This window comes from Puntigrus tetrazona, chromosome 19 (assembly GCF_018831695.1).
Source record: "Puntigrus tetrazona isolate hp1 chromosome 19, ASM1883169v1, whole genome shotgun sequence".
Taxonomy (NCBI): Eukaryota; Metazoa; Chordata; class Actinopteri; order Cypriniformes; family Cyprinidae; genus Puntigrus; species Puntigrus tetrazona.
This window is the reverse complement of record NC_056717.1, coordinates 7,786,865-7,802,112: the sequence shown is the minus strand read 5'-3', so window position 1 is coordinate 7,802,112 and position 15,248 is coordinate 7,786,865. Positions and strand designations below refer to the sequence as shown.

Here is a 15,248-nt window from a genome sequence, read left to right as displayed (position 1 = left end):
TTAGTGCTTGAACATTTCTCTTGTTATTGTTTTTGTTAATATGCACAATATGCAATTTTGTCTGACAGTATGTGTGTACCTATTGTAGTAGGTCGCTGACTAAATGACTAAAATGTAAAATATATAGTGTTCTTACTGGAGTATTTAGCAAATCAATCCATTGAATAGTTCAGGGATAAATATTATTACACTCTAGTTGGTTTTTTTTTTATTTGTAAATATGAAGCTAGAAAATGTCTCAGAAGTTAGAGAATAAAAATATTATAGCGAAATAATATATCGTGTACTCTTAACCTCCGACACATCGTTAACGTTACTGATGACGACAGGGCGCATTTTGCTCAGCGTTTCGTAGAACACAAATTGGAAACGCTGTCATTACGTTTGTCTCCTTCGGCTCTCCGTAGATCGCCGACATATTGTTTGTGAGGAGCAAATTCTGGAAGACAAGGAGAGTGTTAAGATTACAGCGTTCGTATAACCAGTAATTAAATCGTAAATCGGTAAAGAAAGCACGATGGGTATGTATCCAACCTATACTGTTTTCTGACGTGTTACTTTTGTTATTTGCGGTCTTTAGCGACCAAATCTGTAGCTGAAATGCCGAGAGAAGCTACATCATGTCAGTTTAAGCATAGTGTAAAGGGCCAGTTAGCTTAGCACGTCGCTGTACTCGACAAATGTGTTTACCAGTGAGCTTCAGAACAGACATTTGAAGCTAAAACGCCTTCATAACAGGCGCTTGTGAGAATTATCGGGCGTTGACGGAGGCGGAAGGAGGTTTTGAGTCTTTGCCGGTGTAAACGCTTGGTCATGTTCAGCATGTTCAGTCAGTGGTTGTGAAATCGTCTCATGTTTGAGTCTACACGGTGGATGAGAAGGAAATGCTCTGACATTACCCGCCGAAGAACCCAGTGAACTGCCAATCTCTACCTAAACGATGGCCATAAATGCTGTTGAGGTAGACGCCTGACTGGATTTAGACAGACTAAACAATTACTTAGCTTTAGTGTCAGTGAGTTCAACAGTCAGCTGTAACATGTGACCAACCCTAAGAGCTGGTAGTTTCTGTTTTAAATCCGTTTATGTTTACTCAGAGTTTACCACATCGACTGTAACGTTAGTAGTTTTTTTGGTTATGTTGTCAGGAGGAATAATAAAACCTCATTCATGATGCATGTCTGGTACATATTACTTGGACGCTCAGCTTTAGAGAGCACTATTAAATGGTTTGAAGGGAGGAAGGGTTTGGGACAGGAACGATACAGACAGGACAGTCAGATAGGGTGTCTGAATCTGACTGCTGCTGACTTGGTTTTTCCGGTCCTGTGGTCTACTATTTCAGTGAATCATCACAGTGGAAATTAATGTGATATCTGACAGCTTTTCCTCGACAATGTAGAGGTTTTCACACACTGTGGCATTTCAAATTGCAAATGGAGTATGGGTCTGTACAGTACTGAGAGGATCCTTTTTATTTTACTATCTGCTCAATGCTATGGGTTTCATTTTTGTATTTTTATTTTATTTTTTCCAGACAGGCCAATGTTTAGATTTTTTGCTGCTCTAAAATAATCACACACACACACACACACACACACACACACACACACACAAAGAGTTATTTTTGTTTGTTTTATAAGGTTTTTACAACACCACGATTTCAGATAATGGTGAATTGGATCTAAATTTCAGTACCAGGCCAAAACTACCAGCTTATTTAATATAAAGTTCAAGCATTATAAAACGTGTAAACAGTAAAAAAAAAAATATGCATGTATATATGAGCCTTATTAAAGCTACCACAGTTTAGTTAAAGAGATTTTGTAGGTTGAACTTTGGATAGTCTACAGCCTGATCCCGTCTGCTGTTTGTCCCTGGTGCTCCGTCTTTAAGCCATAGCAAACACACTTCTTTAAAATAGTTCTGCGACAGGGGCCCAGCCCACGCTGCTATTTGTGAGGCCCATGTGATGGACAACTATGTAATGGAGCGCTTGAGTCGGGTAGAGCCACAGCTTGCTTGTCATCCCCTCTAAATCTGTAGAACCGAGTCATTATGTTGTTCTTGCTTGCCTCAAAGGAATAGCTCATCCATAAATGAACATCCTACCCTTCCTTATGTCTTTCCAGATCCTTATGACTGTCTTCCTTCCATGGAACTTAAATTAATTTAATGAAAGTGAACTGCACCGGTCATATTCCAGAATAACAAAACAAATACACTGAAAATGTTTACTGTCGTTGCTTTAGTTAGCATGATTTTCACCACCGGTGATTTGGTTTGAATTTAATTTACCAGTCTGATTTGAGTACTCTGGTGGCTCAAAAATATGGTCTTGATTTTGTGCACTCTTTGAAAGATCAAATTTCCGAAGCCAATTAATTTAAGTTGCATGGAAGACAGCTTCCAGGTAGTCTACAATTCATAAGTTGAGGGTTAATTATTTATTATTATTACTTATTTGTTTTTTTTTAATGAATTTAATTTGTATTTGGCAACAATGCAAAATCAAAATTAAATACTTCTATATTGTAACAAAAGATTTTATTTCAGATGAATCCTTTTCTTTTTTCCTTTTTTCATCAAAGAGTCCTGGAAAAGATAATGCATCAGAGTTTCAACAAAAATATAAAGCAGCACAGTTTTCAACATAGATTATAAAAAATGCTTCCTAATCCAGCGTATTAAAATAATATCCGAAGGATCGGTTTTGCATCACAGGAATACATTGAAGTGTAAAACATATTAAAATTGAAAGCTGCTGTTTTAAATTGTAATACTATTTCATAATAATATATTTGATATATTTTGTGATTTTTATCAAATAAACACGACTTTGGCAAGACTTGTTTTCAAAATCGTTCATAAGTCTTACCGATCTTGATCTTTTGAGAGTAGATTGTTCAGAAAGTGGTGACAAATATTGAATCACATTTTTAGATAAACTTCTTTTAAGCCTGTATTGTTCATGAGCAGATGCGTTGGAAGATGGGCTCACCTATCTCACCCAAAACCTCAGCAGTCAGGAAGCCTGATTTCTAACAGTCAAGCTGAAACTTGTAGTTATTGTTAGTTCTCCGCCCCAGAACTGCAGATCTTTTCTTACTGAAGGTTATGGAGGCCTTCACATGGTGCCAATGCTGATTTTGAGCTATTTTCCTCCTTTGAGGCGCTATACAATAAGATCATACTGAAAGGATGGGAGCGGGTCCAAGATCAGAAACCGTACCCTCAGGCTCTTTGTCTGTTAGTGCCCCGATGCGCATTCGGTAGCATTAGCCAGTCATCATTCGTAACCTCCTCTGCTCTCAGTGCTGCACAAATGCTGAGACAGGCTGCTTTAGCTGCTTGCTCATGCAAACAGCGTTTAGACACCCTCACTAAAAGTGGTTTTGCTCACTGACTCCGGGTGGCTCTGTTCAAGTGTGTTGTACTCAGCACAAACAGACCAAAGTGAGTAATGACGGTGGAGATAGCTGCTGAGATGGCTGAACAATTTCTCCAACGTCCATTGTTATGTTTTGAAGGGAAGGGTGTAATAAGCTATGCACTTCCACATTCATTTTTGTGTCGTTACTGACGACAAGTGTGCTCTTGCAGATGGTGCACCAACTGAAATCGTCACAGCTGTTTTGTTTTTTCTGTCAGGATGCCCAAATACTTGAGCATATTTTGTCCACCGTGGACAGTTTTTGCAGGTCTTGCACTCGTTGTTTCCTCACTTGCAACAGAAATATTAACTATGCAATTTTCATTGACCATTTCATAAAAAAAAAGCCTCTGCATCCCAACTCGCAGACTTATTTGTTCTTATTTAGGCGCATTGATAATGTACACTTCAAAAGTAATACGTACAATGTTTAAGTCTCTTTTTACATTCATTTGATGAAAAATACAGTAAAATAAAACAACTTTGCAATAAAAAAATGTACAATACCTTTTTTTCTGTAATGTATTCCTGTTATGCAAAGCAAAATATTCAGCTTCTTTGCTTCAGGCTTCATTGTGACATGATTCTTCATACATTATTCTAATATGCTTATTTGTTTCTCATTATCAATATTGAAAGCAGTTAATGTACTTCATATTTTTTGTGGAAACCTTGATTCCTTTTTTTTATTATTATTTAGGATTTTTTAATTAATAAATGGTAAAAAAAAATAGGCTTTTGTTCTGTCATAAAATTATTGTGCATTAAAAAATATACTGCTTGGCCAAGATTATGTGGACAGCTGCTTCTAATTAAAAGGTTTGGCAATTCCAGCGACACAGTGTCTTTAAGTGCTCTTGAGAAACTTGTATATCTGAGCTGTGATGTTACAAAATTTAAAGCAGACAAATCAACCTTTTTTTTTTTTTTTTTTTTTTTTTTTATTGCACGTTTTATCAGTGAGACTGTAGATTTAAAAAAAAAAATACTAATTCCGGTCTTGTATATTATTTTGGATAGATGGTATGCAACAAGGGAGCTGTTTGGAGGTCTAGGATCAAAGCAGACTCTTAATTATCCGTTGCCTTTTAGATGTCTAAACTCTTAACTGATTCATTCTGTCCTGCAGAGCCTTCAGGAAGTCCTGCGAAGGATAATTTCAGGATGAACCGCTACAAGAACAAAGCACTCAACCTGGAGGAGATGCGCCGGAGAAGGGAGGAGGAAGGCATTCAGCTGAGAAAACAGAAACGAGAGCAACAGGTGACTATGCTCTTTTCATGTTTCCTACGACAAGTACTGTCTTTTAAACCTGAAAATATAATAAACCCAATTTATTCGGAAGAGAAATGTTTTGAAGTAATATCCCAAGCTGAATCCTTATCTTATTGACTGTCCCGTTGCAGTTTAAATTGCATTCTGTTAAAGAAGTTAAATGGTCTGTGAATGGCGTTTCGCGTTAACTTTAACTGTCACATCAATTGATACAGTTTGCACCATTGATTCTCTCTCTTTCTCTTGGCAGCTGTTTAAAAGGAGAAATGTGGAGCTGCTTGGTGAAGAAGGGGGGATGTTTGACAGTCCACTTATGGATTCCTACGTCTCCTCCACTACAGCCCCAGTGAGTCCAAACCCAAATGCATTGTTTACCTTCTCTTATTATGTCACTTACAGGCAGAGGTAACTCTGGGACTGTTGTTAGTAGTGCATTATGACCCCTTAATTCAATAGGCGCTATTGATTTGGACTTCTCAGAGGTGCAAACCTGGGCCGAAAACAAATTACGGTCATCGATCTAGACCAAGTTTGCCCTATGTTTTTTTCTTCTTTTTTTTAGGATGGAGTAATTACAAGAGACATGGTTGAAATGCTCTTCTCGGAAGATCCTGAACTGCAGCTGGTCACAACACAGAGGTTCAGAAAACTGCTTTCCAAAGGTATCTGACACAAACGCATGTCTAGAGCTGCCTAGAAGCGTGGATGAGTTTTAATAATTCAATCTTTGCGTTCTTCAGAACCAAACCCTCCTATCGACGAGGTGATAAGCACACCAGGAATTGTGAATAGATTCGTTGAGTTTCTACAGAAAAGTACAAATTGCACATTACAGGTGAGATATGATGAAAGCTGAAATATTTTGTACACTTTTAAAGTCAGATCTTTGAGAAAGTGTGTGTTCTTTTTCCCATTAGTTTGAGGCGGCTTGGGCACTGACCAACATTGCGTCTGGAACATCTCAGCAGACGAAGTTTGTGATCGAGGCCGGTGCTGTACCCGTCTTTATCGAGCTTCTCAACTCTGAGTTTGAAGACGTGCAGGAGCAGGTACAAGTTCTAAAACTGCAAGGAATAAGTCACCTTGTTTTGTTTGTGCTAAACGAGTATGAATCCCCTGTGGGTATGTTAATGGATCTTCATGTCACAGGCTGTTTGGGCTTTGGGGAACATTGCGGGAGACAGCGCTGTGTGCAGAGATTATGTGCTAAACTGTAATATCCTTCCTCCTCTACTAATGTGAGTGCTCTGTTTTTCTGTTTACCTTACATGAGGCCAGAGTACTGGTATTTATCTGACATAGCAGCAAATTTAACGTCTTTTGCGGAAGAGACGAGCATTTTTTTTGCTGAAGATGAGGATTGATTGTTTCCTTAATGATATTTTTCTTCTCTAGGCTGCTGACCAAATCAACTCGTCTCACGATGACCAGGAATGCTGTGTGGGCCTTGTCCAACCTCTGCAGAGGCAAAAGTCCACCCCCAGATTTTGAGAAGGTCTGTACTGCTTATCTGTCTCTTGGCTACACTCTTATTTTCTTTGTTTTAGATGGCACTTCATGCTTTACATGATCATTGAGATGTCACAGGTAAAAGCAAATTAGGCACCAAAGTGATACTAAAATAAAATAACTATATAGCAATTTCACTCTTTGTACAGTGTGTATATGTATATTCATGTGTGTGTGTAAATATTTTGAAAATACACGCTGAACAAGTGTGTTTTTATATATACATAATAAATAAACGCAATACACAAACGAATTATGTAACAAAGTTAAATTTTGTATTACTTGTACTTCCACTAGTTTACATGCACTCATTGTGCAGTATTTTTTTATTTATTTTAAATAATTGTTGTAGATGTAAATTTTATTTATATCTTGCACAGACTTCATACTGAAAGCTGTCTTTCGCTCTTGTAGGTTTCTCCTTGCCTGCCTGTGCTGTCCCGTCTCTTGTTCAGCAGTGATTCAGACCTGCTGGCTGATGCCTGTTGGGCTTTGTCCTATCTCTCTGATGGGCCCAATGAGAAGATCCAGGCAGTTATTGATTCGGGGGTCTGCAGGAGGCTGGTGGAGCTGCTCATGTGAGTCAGCTACGTTGTCATTTCTAGGTCATGTTGGTTTTATGGAACATTTAAGTTCTATAATAATATATTTCAAAGTGAAACTGAAAGTTTTTAACTTTTGCTTATAATTAAATTATTTTATGGGGAAAAAAACTTCAAACTGCTAGCATTACAAAATGGTAATCATCATAGTGGATTAATAATTAGTTTTATGTCAGTCCTCTCAATTTTTTAGTCAGGTTACATGCCTAATTTAACTGAATGGGGGGAAAAAAGGCCTGTGTGGGGTAGTCTTGCAGTTTTTAGTCGCATGCAATGTGTTTCACAACTTTTAAAACTATTTTATGGAGTCCACAAGGTTTTTCAGCAAGGCGTTTAACAGCTGAACATGTTAAACAACAGTACAGTCTATTGAACGCTCTGTACATCTATCCCTCACAATTGCATTTCATTGCTTTCAACAACTAAATATGGTTCTGCCCTGACTGAGGTCTATATCAGGGGGCCTTTCAGATACGATGTTGGACAACAGGGGGACCTTTTGAATCGTAAAGGTTGAGAAGTACCGGTTTGGCTGGATGATCAGTTTCCTCTGTTCTTGCAGGCACACAGATTACAAGGTGGCCTCTCCTGCTCTGAGGGCCGTTGGAAACATTGTTACAGGAGATGACATTCAGACACAGGTGTGCTTGTGTGTGAGCGGATGTGTTTATTCATCTTCATGTAGGATTATCTCTGGTTTCGAGCAGGAGATTGATAATGTCACCTTATGCTCCTATTCTTTCTGCCCTAGGTGGTGTTGAACTGCTCCGCTCTCCCCTGCCTGCTGCACCTGCTCAGTAGCGCCAAGGAATCCATCAGGAAGGAGGCTTGCTGGACCATCTCCAACATCACAGCGGGAAACAGAGCGCAGATTCAGGTACACCATGACCCACACTCCACATCTGCTACCCAGAGGCACACTCGCAGGGCTCCGCTTGTTTATCACTTGCGGCAGGGTTATACGGCTGCGGCCTCAAACCTTCAAAGGAGGGAACTTGTTTGTAGTGTCTGCTTGGGATTTATTTTTGGATTTAAGGATGACTTTAATCCTCTGTTCTTTTTCTCACCTGTCATCATCGTCTTCTGCAGGCCGTAATAGATGCAAACATCTTCCCAGTCTTGATAGATATCCTACAGAAAGCCGAATTCCGCACCAGGAAGGAGGCGGCGTGGGCGATCACTAATGCCACGTCAGGTGGCACACCCGAGCAGATCAGGTGAGCTCTCAAATGGCTTGTTTTAAGCACCTTAAGCATTCAGACAACTGACTAAAGTGTCACAAGGGTTGCCGTATCACTTTGTGAATCAGGTCATTGACAGAGAGCTAATTTTTGGAGAGCTGAACGCCAAAACATGCAGATCCAATGACAATATAAGAAATGAAGTCATTGAGAGGACCACTGCAGATGTGTATCACTGTGTAAATGTTATTTGATCACCTAAAATTAGATAATTTGATTTTATGACATGACCAGGTTAGCTTGTTTTGACAATTTGTCATGTGGTGCGACTTACTTTATGGTTACACCACATGACATTTTAGAGTAATTCAGCTTAAAAATGTGATAAATGGTATAAAAATTTTTCAAAACTGAATTAAAAAATAATAATTTTTAGCAAATCTTTTCCTTTTTCTGTATTTTCCCTCTTATCTGTCATAGACTTAATTGTAAGCTTACATTTGACTTTTTTTTACTAAAGATAAACCAGTTATATTTTTTTAATGGCCTGTCCAGATTTCCTGTTGTTTTTGTTCACTTATTTTTAAATGGTGAGTGGGCTAATGCCAATTGCTCAGTGAGAGACAACAAAGAACAAAAGAGTGCACAAACAATTTTATTGCTCTATTACTATTAGAAGCAAACATTATATTTTAACTGTGATTCATAGAAAGATTCTACATGCATGTTTCATAAGCAGTTGTTATTACAAATATGGCTGAATAGTGTGATTTCAGTGTTGTGAAAGTATACTACATAAACGGCTGCTCAAAAAAAGCTAATGGGCTAGAAGAATCACTCATCAGTAGGTGGCGCTTATGGAACAAAAGCAGTAACTTAAAAGCTACAGCATTTTCTGTGGTGGCTTGTTTTTGCTCTTGGAACAGAGTCCGAAACAGAGATTTGATTAAATAAAACGTAATTCAGTTGTGTGTTTGGTTCTGACTGATGGCCAGTCGTCTGGTGCATCTCTAATACTTACCCTCTTTAAAGCCTGTGTTTGTCTGTTGCTTATACTGACCAAGAGTTGTCCACAGTGCACATAACATATGCTGACTGTCAATATGTATGACTTTTCAAGACAGACAGTCTCATGACCCCAGTGGTTGATGGAGAATAATGCGCCACGCTCATTGAGAGATAATCGAGTTAGAGCTGACCTCAGAAACAAATTCTCAAGATAGTTTAAGTTTAGCATGACAGCCTGTTTAAAGTGCTCCCCCAATCCTCGTCTGGCCAACTTGGGCCTTCTCAGAAGGCTAATAGCATGGCACAACTCAAGCGCTAATATTGGAGTAGTTGTCTTGATCACCAGGGAGCGCTTGTGATGTGTTTATCCAGATTGAATTGCGGTGTGGTTTTCATGCCATCTAGTGAGATCACACCGTCTGGAGAGAGCAGTGTGCTTAAAGTGTTCATTGCTATGCACACTTACAGCAAATGGTTTGAGTTTTGATCAGAAATACACTTACGGCATTTTGCAGCTGTGCGTGATTAAATATAACAGGCTATAATATGTACTTAAAGAGTGCTTTCTTTAGCGCAAGTGTAGCAACAAGTTACCATCTAAGATCTCATTTAATCGTATTTATAATGTACAAGATGTGTTTTTAACTTGAGTGTTACATTAGTGTGGTGTAATGGCCTGATGTTGTTGTTGTTGTTGTTGTTGTTGTGGTGTTATGAGTATGTTTTATTTTTGGATTGTGCTCAAGGACTTTTACTATTTATGATGTTTCTTAGTCTACTTCTAGACTGTCATAAAAACAGATTTTTGCCGCCTTTTTTGCTTTTGTTTCACATTGCTTAAATGTGAATCAATGAACAAAGAAACTATAGGACCAGTTGATGGTTTAAATGTCGATGTTCATTTGCTGACCTTGGGATGTTTGGTTCGTGCTTATGGCATTGTTGTGTGCCTAAATCTGAAATGCAGATTCTATTACATTCTACGGGTGTGTCTTGCCAAATATAAATTCCTCCATCTTCAGTTATTTGTATTATGGGAAATTAAATTATGATGTTTATTTTCGGATAAATTAAGTACTGAAGGACAAATATTGTCCCAGTCGTGCTGGTGCGCGTCTAGTTTAACAAATCGATTCATTCCACGAATTACACAAAGCAACAGAAGGGGAAATGCATGATTTTTCTGTGCCAAAAATTAAGCAGTTATTGGACTTAATTTTTGAGGGCAGTATTCCAAATACAGTGTTTCTTGGATTGTGGTTTCTCCTGTTGAATTGAGACAGAATATGGTGTTGCACGTGTTGTTGCTTATTAATTTCCATCTTTTTTTTTTTTTAATTCTTTTTTTCTATAGGTATCTGGTGAATTTGGGCTGCATTAAACCTCTCTGTGATCTGTTGACTGTGATGGACTCCAAGATCGTTCTGGTGGCTCTGAATGGTCTGGAGAACATTCTCCGACTGGGCGAGCAGGAGGCCAAACAAAACGGCAGCGGCCTCAACCCTTACTGCAGTCTTATAGAGGAAGCCTATGGTAACGCATTCATCAAACCATCAATTTTATGCATGTGTTTTTAGAGACATCATATGGGAAAATAGGATGAGAAATGGCAAAACAAAAAAGCCTTCTGTTGCGTTAATTTTGAAATATGGGTTTACGTTTGGGGTTAGAATTTTTTTAGTTTTGTTTTGATTAAGAACAAAATATCTTAAGTGCACTTTGACTACAGTTATTTGATCAGTAATAGAGAAAAAAAAAATATTACTACAGTTTTTAAAATAACTATTTTCTATCTATTATAGCAGGATTTTAAGATGGTGGCTTCAAAACTCATATTCATGAAACTTTGCATCACAATTTTTCTGCAAAAAAATGAATCCACTGAAAGTCTGAGTATATTTCAGGTTGTAGTAAAATATCAACACTTTACAAACAGGTCACACTTTGTATTAGGTGCCCCTAATTACTATGCCCATTACTATATACAACTGTACTTATTGTGTTCATATTGCATTGCAAAGCACTTCTGCGGATATTGAGGTGGGATACAGGAAAGGATATGGCCAGGTTTGGTGGTACGGGTAGGTTTAAGGGTGCGTAAGAGCTACGGTATGGGACAAAAGTGTAAATCTAAATGTAATTTCATAAATGAATTACCGATCTAATTATAAAGTATAAGTACAATGTAAAAGCATGTATAAAAACAATTCATTTAAATGTAAGTAGTAAGGCCTAATACTGCATTTTTCACAAAATCTGTAATTTTCTGTCATTTATTAATCTTTGTGCTGGCTTGAAAGCCAAAGTGCACAAAATTGCACTCAAAATAGGCAATTTTTTTTTTTAATCAGCACCACAAAATTAAGAAAAAGTTCAGCAAATATGATGAAGGTAGATGAAACTATATTAACCATATTTTTTTTTAATTATTTTTTTTTTTTCTTTGAACTCGCTATTTATCAGTGTAAAAGTCTCCACTAGCACTTTTGATACATTTGGAGTGAATAAATGTTATTTGTGTGTGTAAACTTTGGCTCGCTTTCTTTCTCTGTCAGGTTTGGACAAAATCGAGTTCCTACAGAGTCATGAAAATCAGGAGATCTACCAGAAAGCCTTTGACCTCATCGAGCACTACTTCGGAGTAGAGGAAGAGGATGCCAGTCTGGCACCACAGGTGGATGAGAACCAGCAGCAGTTTCTTTTCCCGCAGCAGGAGGCCCCCATGGAGGGCTTCCAGCTATAACCAGCCTTCTGACTCTTTTCGGCCGCCTCTTACCTTTACACCCATCCCTGCGCCCAATACCGGTACTAAAACATACGCCGGATTCACTCAACCACTGAACCAAATTTAACCCAACGACCCAGACTGATTTATTTAGACACTGAAGTGTGTCTCACGTAGGGAAACATATCCTCTGCCCTGTCACACACAAGAGAGCTGGATTTTTAGTTTGGTTTTTTTGTCCCTCCCCCCTCAGTGATGCAGCTATGTAATCATCCCCCTCAGGTAGAAATTGTGACGCTGTGTCTCTTTACTTTTTTTTTTTTTTTTTTTTTTTTTTTTTTTTTAAGGGGAGATACGCTACAGTTCTCCCCTTTCACTGAAAGATGAGAGCATTGCTTTTTCATTTATTTAAAATCAGAAAATCTTATACTTTTTGGTCCTGGTTTGTTTTTCATCATATAGCGTTTCTAGAATTTATTTTTTTTTGTTTAATTATTCATATCCTGCTAATTAAACGAGCCTGGTTGTGTTTGATATGGCCGTGCTTTATAAACGAAACTCTACCGTGATATCTGCAGATGCGTTTCACGAGGATTTAAGCACTCTTCGAAGCCTTCGCGAAGCCGTTTCCTTTTTCTTAGTATTAGTATTCATCATTTCAGACCATGCTGGGTGTGGAGTTTATGTAGAGTCTGACGTGGTGGTGGTGGTGGTGGGTGGTGTTGAAATAATCCAGGTATTTTAGTAAAAGAGTATCCTAACATCAGTCATTACGGTTTAAAGACAATGGCTGGAAAAGTGGGGCCCGAAGTGGGGCCCAATTTAGTAAGGATAATGCCCAGTTTTGTTTGTTTTTTTTTTTTATCAGTCAGAGGTGAAATCTCTAGTTGTAGGATGTTCGTGGTGTGCAGTGTTATGAATAACTCTTCTTTTGATCAAAAGGCTTTAACTTTGAGATGTGATCTGGGGGAAATACACACACACACACATCTGAGGGCCGGATGGATGCACATGATGGAGTCTTAATTCTGCTCGGATAGTAATTTCTGGCGGAGAGTAAATCTGGGTGGTTCGAGGTGTTTGTTCAGCGCAGCCCTCAGAATGTGCATGTTGGGGTTTTGCATGGTGTTCAACAATCATTTTGTATCTCTTGCCAGATCTTCATTCAGCAATTAGCTTGCACTTCTTAGATAAAGTAGTACCGGTTTTTGTAGTTTTGCAGGTGCTGTAGGTATGGCAAGGAATACTTATTAAAATAATGAAATATATGGGCAAAAAAATAATATATATATCTATATATATATATAAATAGATATTATGTTCTATTTGCACACACCTTGCACACATGCGTACAAGACCAGCATACACTTCATAAACATGTACACAAGCAGATTAGCATAAAACCGAGGGGAAATGACTTCCATAATCTCCCAAATCCTTTTTTTTTTCCTGCATATGCAAGTACGTTCGCGTCGATTTGTTCCACCGTTTGGCACTTTTTGAGTTGATGCACTAAGAATTAAACACACCGGAGTTTGACGTTGGGACTGCTGTGGATTGAATCAAAAGTTCGAATATTAACCTCTCGCCCTTTACGAAACTTTAAAAACTACACGCAGACTTTTCCTGTCGTTATGGAAGCATTTATCCTCTACCTCCGCAGTACACTGACCGAAGGGTGCTTCTCTGAGTGAATGCTAGGGGGTCATTTGATTTAGGACGGGCCCCTATCTACGAAAACATAGGGAGACGTTGACTGACGGATGGTGCGTGAAAGGAAGTGTCGCTTTTATCAGCATCCTGTGTTTGATTGACTAGTAACTAGATGTCACTCCGATGCATTTCCTGATCAGGACCGATAACCGAAAGGAGGTTTCCATACTAATTCTGGTTCAAGAACCCTTTATGAAATCAAGACTTGAATTTAACTCTTTGAAAATACCTCGCCACGATCTGATGTACTCTGACAACAACAGTATCCACTTTAAATCGGTTCAAATCCTAGTTCTGCGTGATATTAGATGGCATTTGCTGTATTTACAGGATGTCCGTCTCGGAATGAGGAGGCTGCAGTCATCCATGTTTCCGCACACATCAGAGAAATGGGAAAATAGACCGAAATGATTGGGAGGAAGGGAAGAAAACTATGCTTATTAATATATATATCGAATGGTCTACAAGACCACAGGTGTGTTGATCCAAAAAACACAAAGAAATGATCTCTTAATGGAAATGCACTCCTATTCACAAAAGTGCCAATCAGACCAACAAAGACAAGAGGCTGATGCGTATCAATCTGTCTTTGATTTTTTTTTTTTCCTTCCTTTTTTTTTTTTTTTTTTCTTTTATTTACTTGAATGTGCACACATGCTGTGCAAATATTGCTGCTCTATTTTCTTATCTTACAAATTAGACGTTACATTGTCTGCCACAGTTTCAATAGAGATGTGATGGTCTGCTATTTGTACACCAAATTGGTAAACTCAAAGGTATAAAGATTAAAAAAAATGCATAATTTATTGTGCTGGATGAATTAATACTTTTATCGAAGGCCAATGCAATGTTGAAATACTGTACTGTTTGCCTAGCTTGTGTTCCTTTTGGACGGCTTGGAGGAAGTGAGAAAGATGCTACCGATTGAAGGAGAAACCCTGTAAACTCTTTTCTTGCTCTCGTTGCGTGTGTTTTTGTCTTGTTTTTGAGCGCACTAGCTGACCATGTAGACCCAACTGTGTTTGTTCCGAGTCTAACTTCCACGCGTAACCAACCGTAGCACAATTACAGCAAATCCAAATCAGTTCGTAGATGTTTTGTTCTCCATTTAAGGACATACGCTTTAAAAGCCAATTTTTTTTTTTTATAACTAAACGAAACTGGGTGTCATTTGATCCGTGTATCTCTGTGAATTACAATTAAACCAGAAATTCAACGGTTATATTGTTATATTGGCACAGTTTAAAGTTGCAGTCCTGGCACTGCTCTTTACTCCTTTAAAATAACTTCTGAGAAGTGCAGAAAAACAATAAAATATTTACAAAAGGCCACAAGTATGTGAAATTGGGTCTTTATGGTCTTCCGTCCTAGATCTTGTAGATGTTGACATTTGGAGACTTTTTGTCTCTTCCAAACCTGGAGCCGATGCATATGGCTGTGTCTAGTAATGCTGACTCACCTGTGTTTACAATGCTACATGTTTAAGTACTTTTCATACACAATATTAAGACTTGCCCAGGTGGATATTGTATCCTGGTTTGGTAATTACTTTCCTTTTAAATGTATTTATATTTAAATCTTCTTTTTTTTCTTTTTTTTTTCCTCCTCTGCCTACGATTGCCCATACTGTGACTGACTTGACTTTACCGACGATATGAATGAGTGACGGACACACAAACTGAACATGTCACACAAACATATACATGAACAATTCTGAACAAATGTTTTTGTTTTCTCTTTTCTTTTTTTTTGTCCAAATACAAATAAAAGGATAAAACACCTCCTGGCTTGTAAATGTACTT

The 15,248-nt window shown here is 38.2% G+C and overlaps 1 protein-coding gene across 1 annotated transcript; it reads left to right on the top strand.

Annotated features, from left to right (window-relative positions):
* The first annotated feature begins 391 nt into the window (after positions 1-391).
* kpna6 (karyopherin alpha 6 (importin alpha 7)) lies at positions 392-15,227 on the top strand. The gene is made up of 14 exons (XM_043218134.1): positions 392-521; positions 4,563-4,696; positions 4,959-5,054; positions 5,271-5,370; positions 5,449-5,543; positions 5,626-5,757; positions 5,858-5,946; positions 6,104-6,203; positions 6,632-6,795; positions 7,382-7,460; positions 7,571-7,696; positions 7,909-8,036; positions 10,363-10,541; positions 11,564-15,227. The coding sequence occupies exons 1-14, from the start codon at positions 518-520 to the stop codon at positions 11,749-11,751; spliced, it is 1,614 nt and encodes a 537-aa protein (XP_043074069.1). The 5' UTR covers positions 392-517; the 3' UTR covers positions 11,752-15,227.
* The last annotated feature ends 21 nt before the right edge of the window (positions 15,228-15,248 follow it).

What these genes read in the sequence shown, in the direction of transcription:
- kpna6 (XM_043218134.1), top strand. An exon ending in GAAACAGAGCGCAGATTCAG is followed by an intron (nt 7,697 to 7,908) that starts GTACACCATGAC and finishes CGTCTTCTGCAG; the next exon opens with GCCGTAATAGATGCAAACAT. An exon ending in GGCACACCCGAGCAGATCAG is followed by an intron (nt 8,037 to 10,362) that starts GTGAGCTCTCAA and finishes TTTTTTCTATAG; the next exon opens with GTATCTGGTGAATTTGGGCT.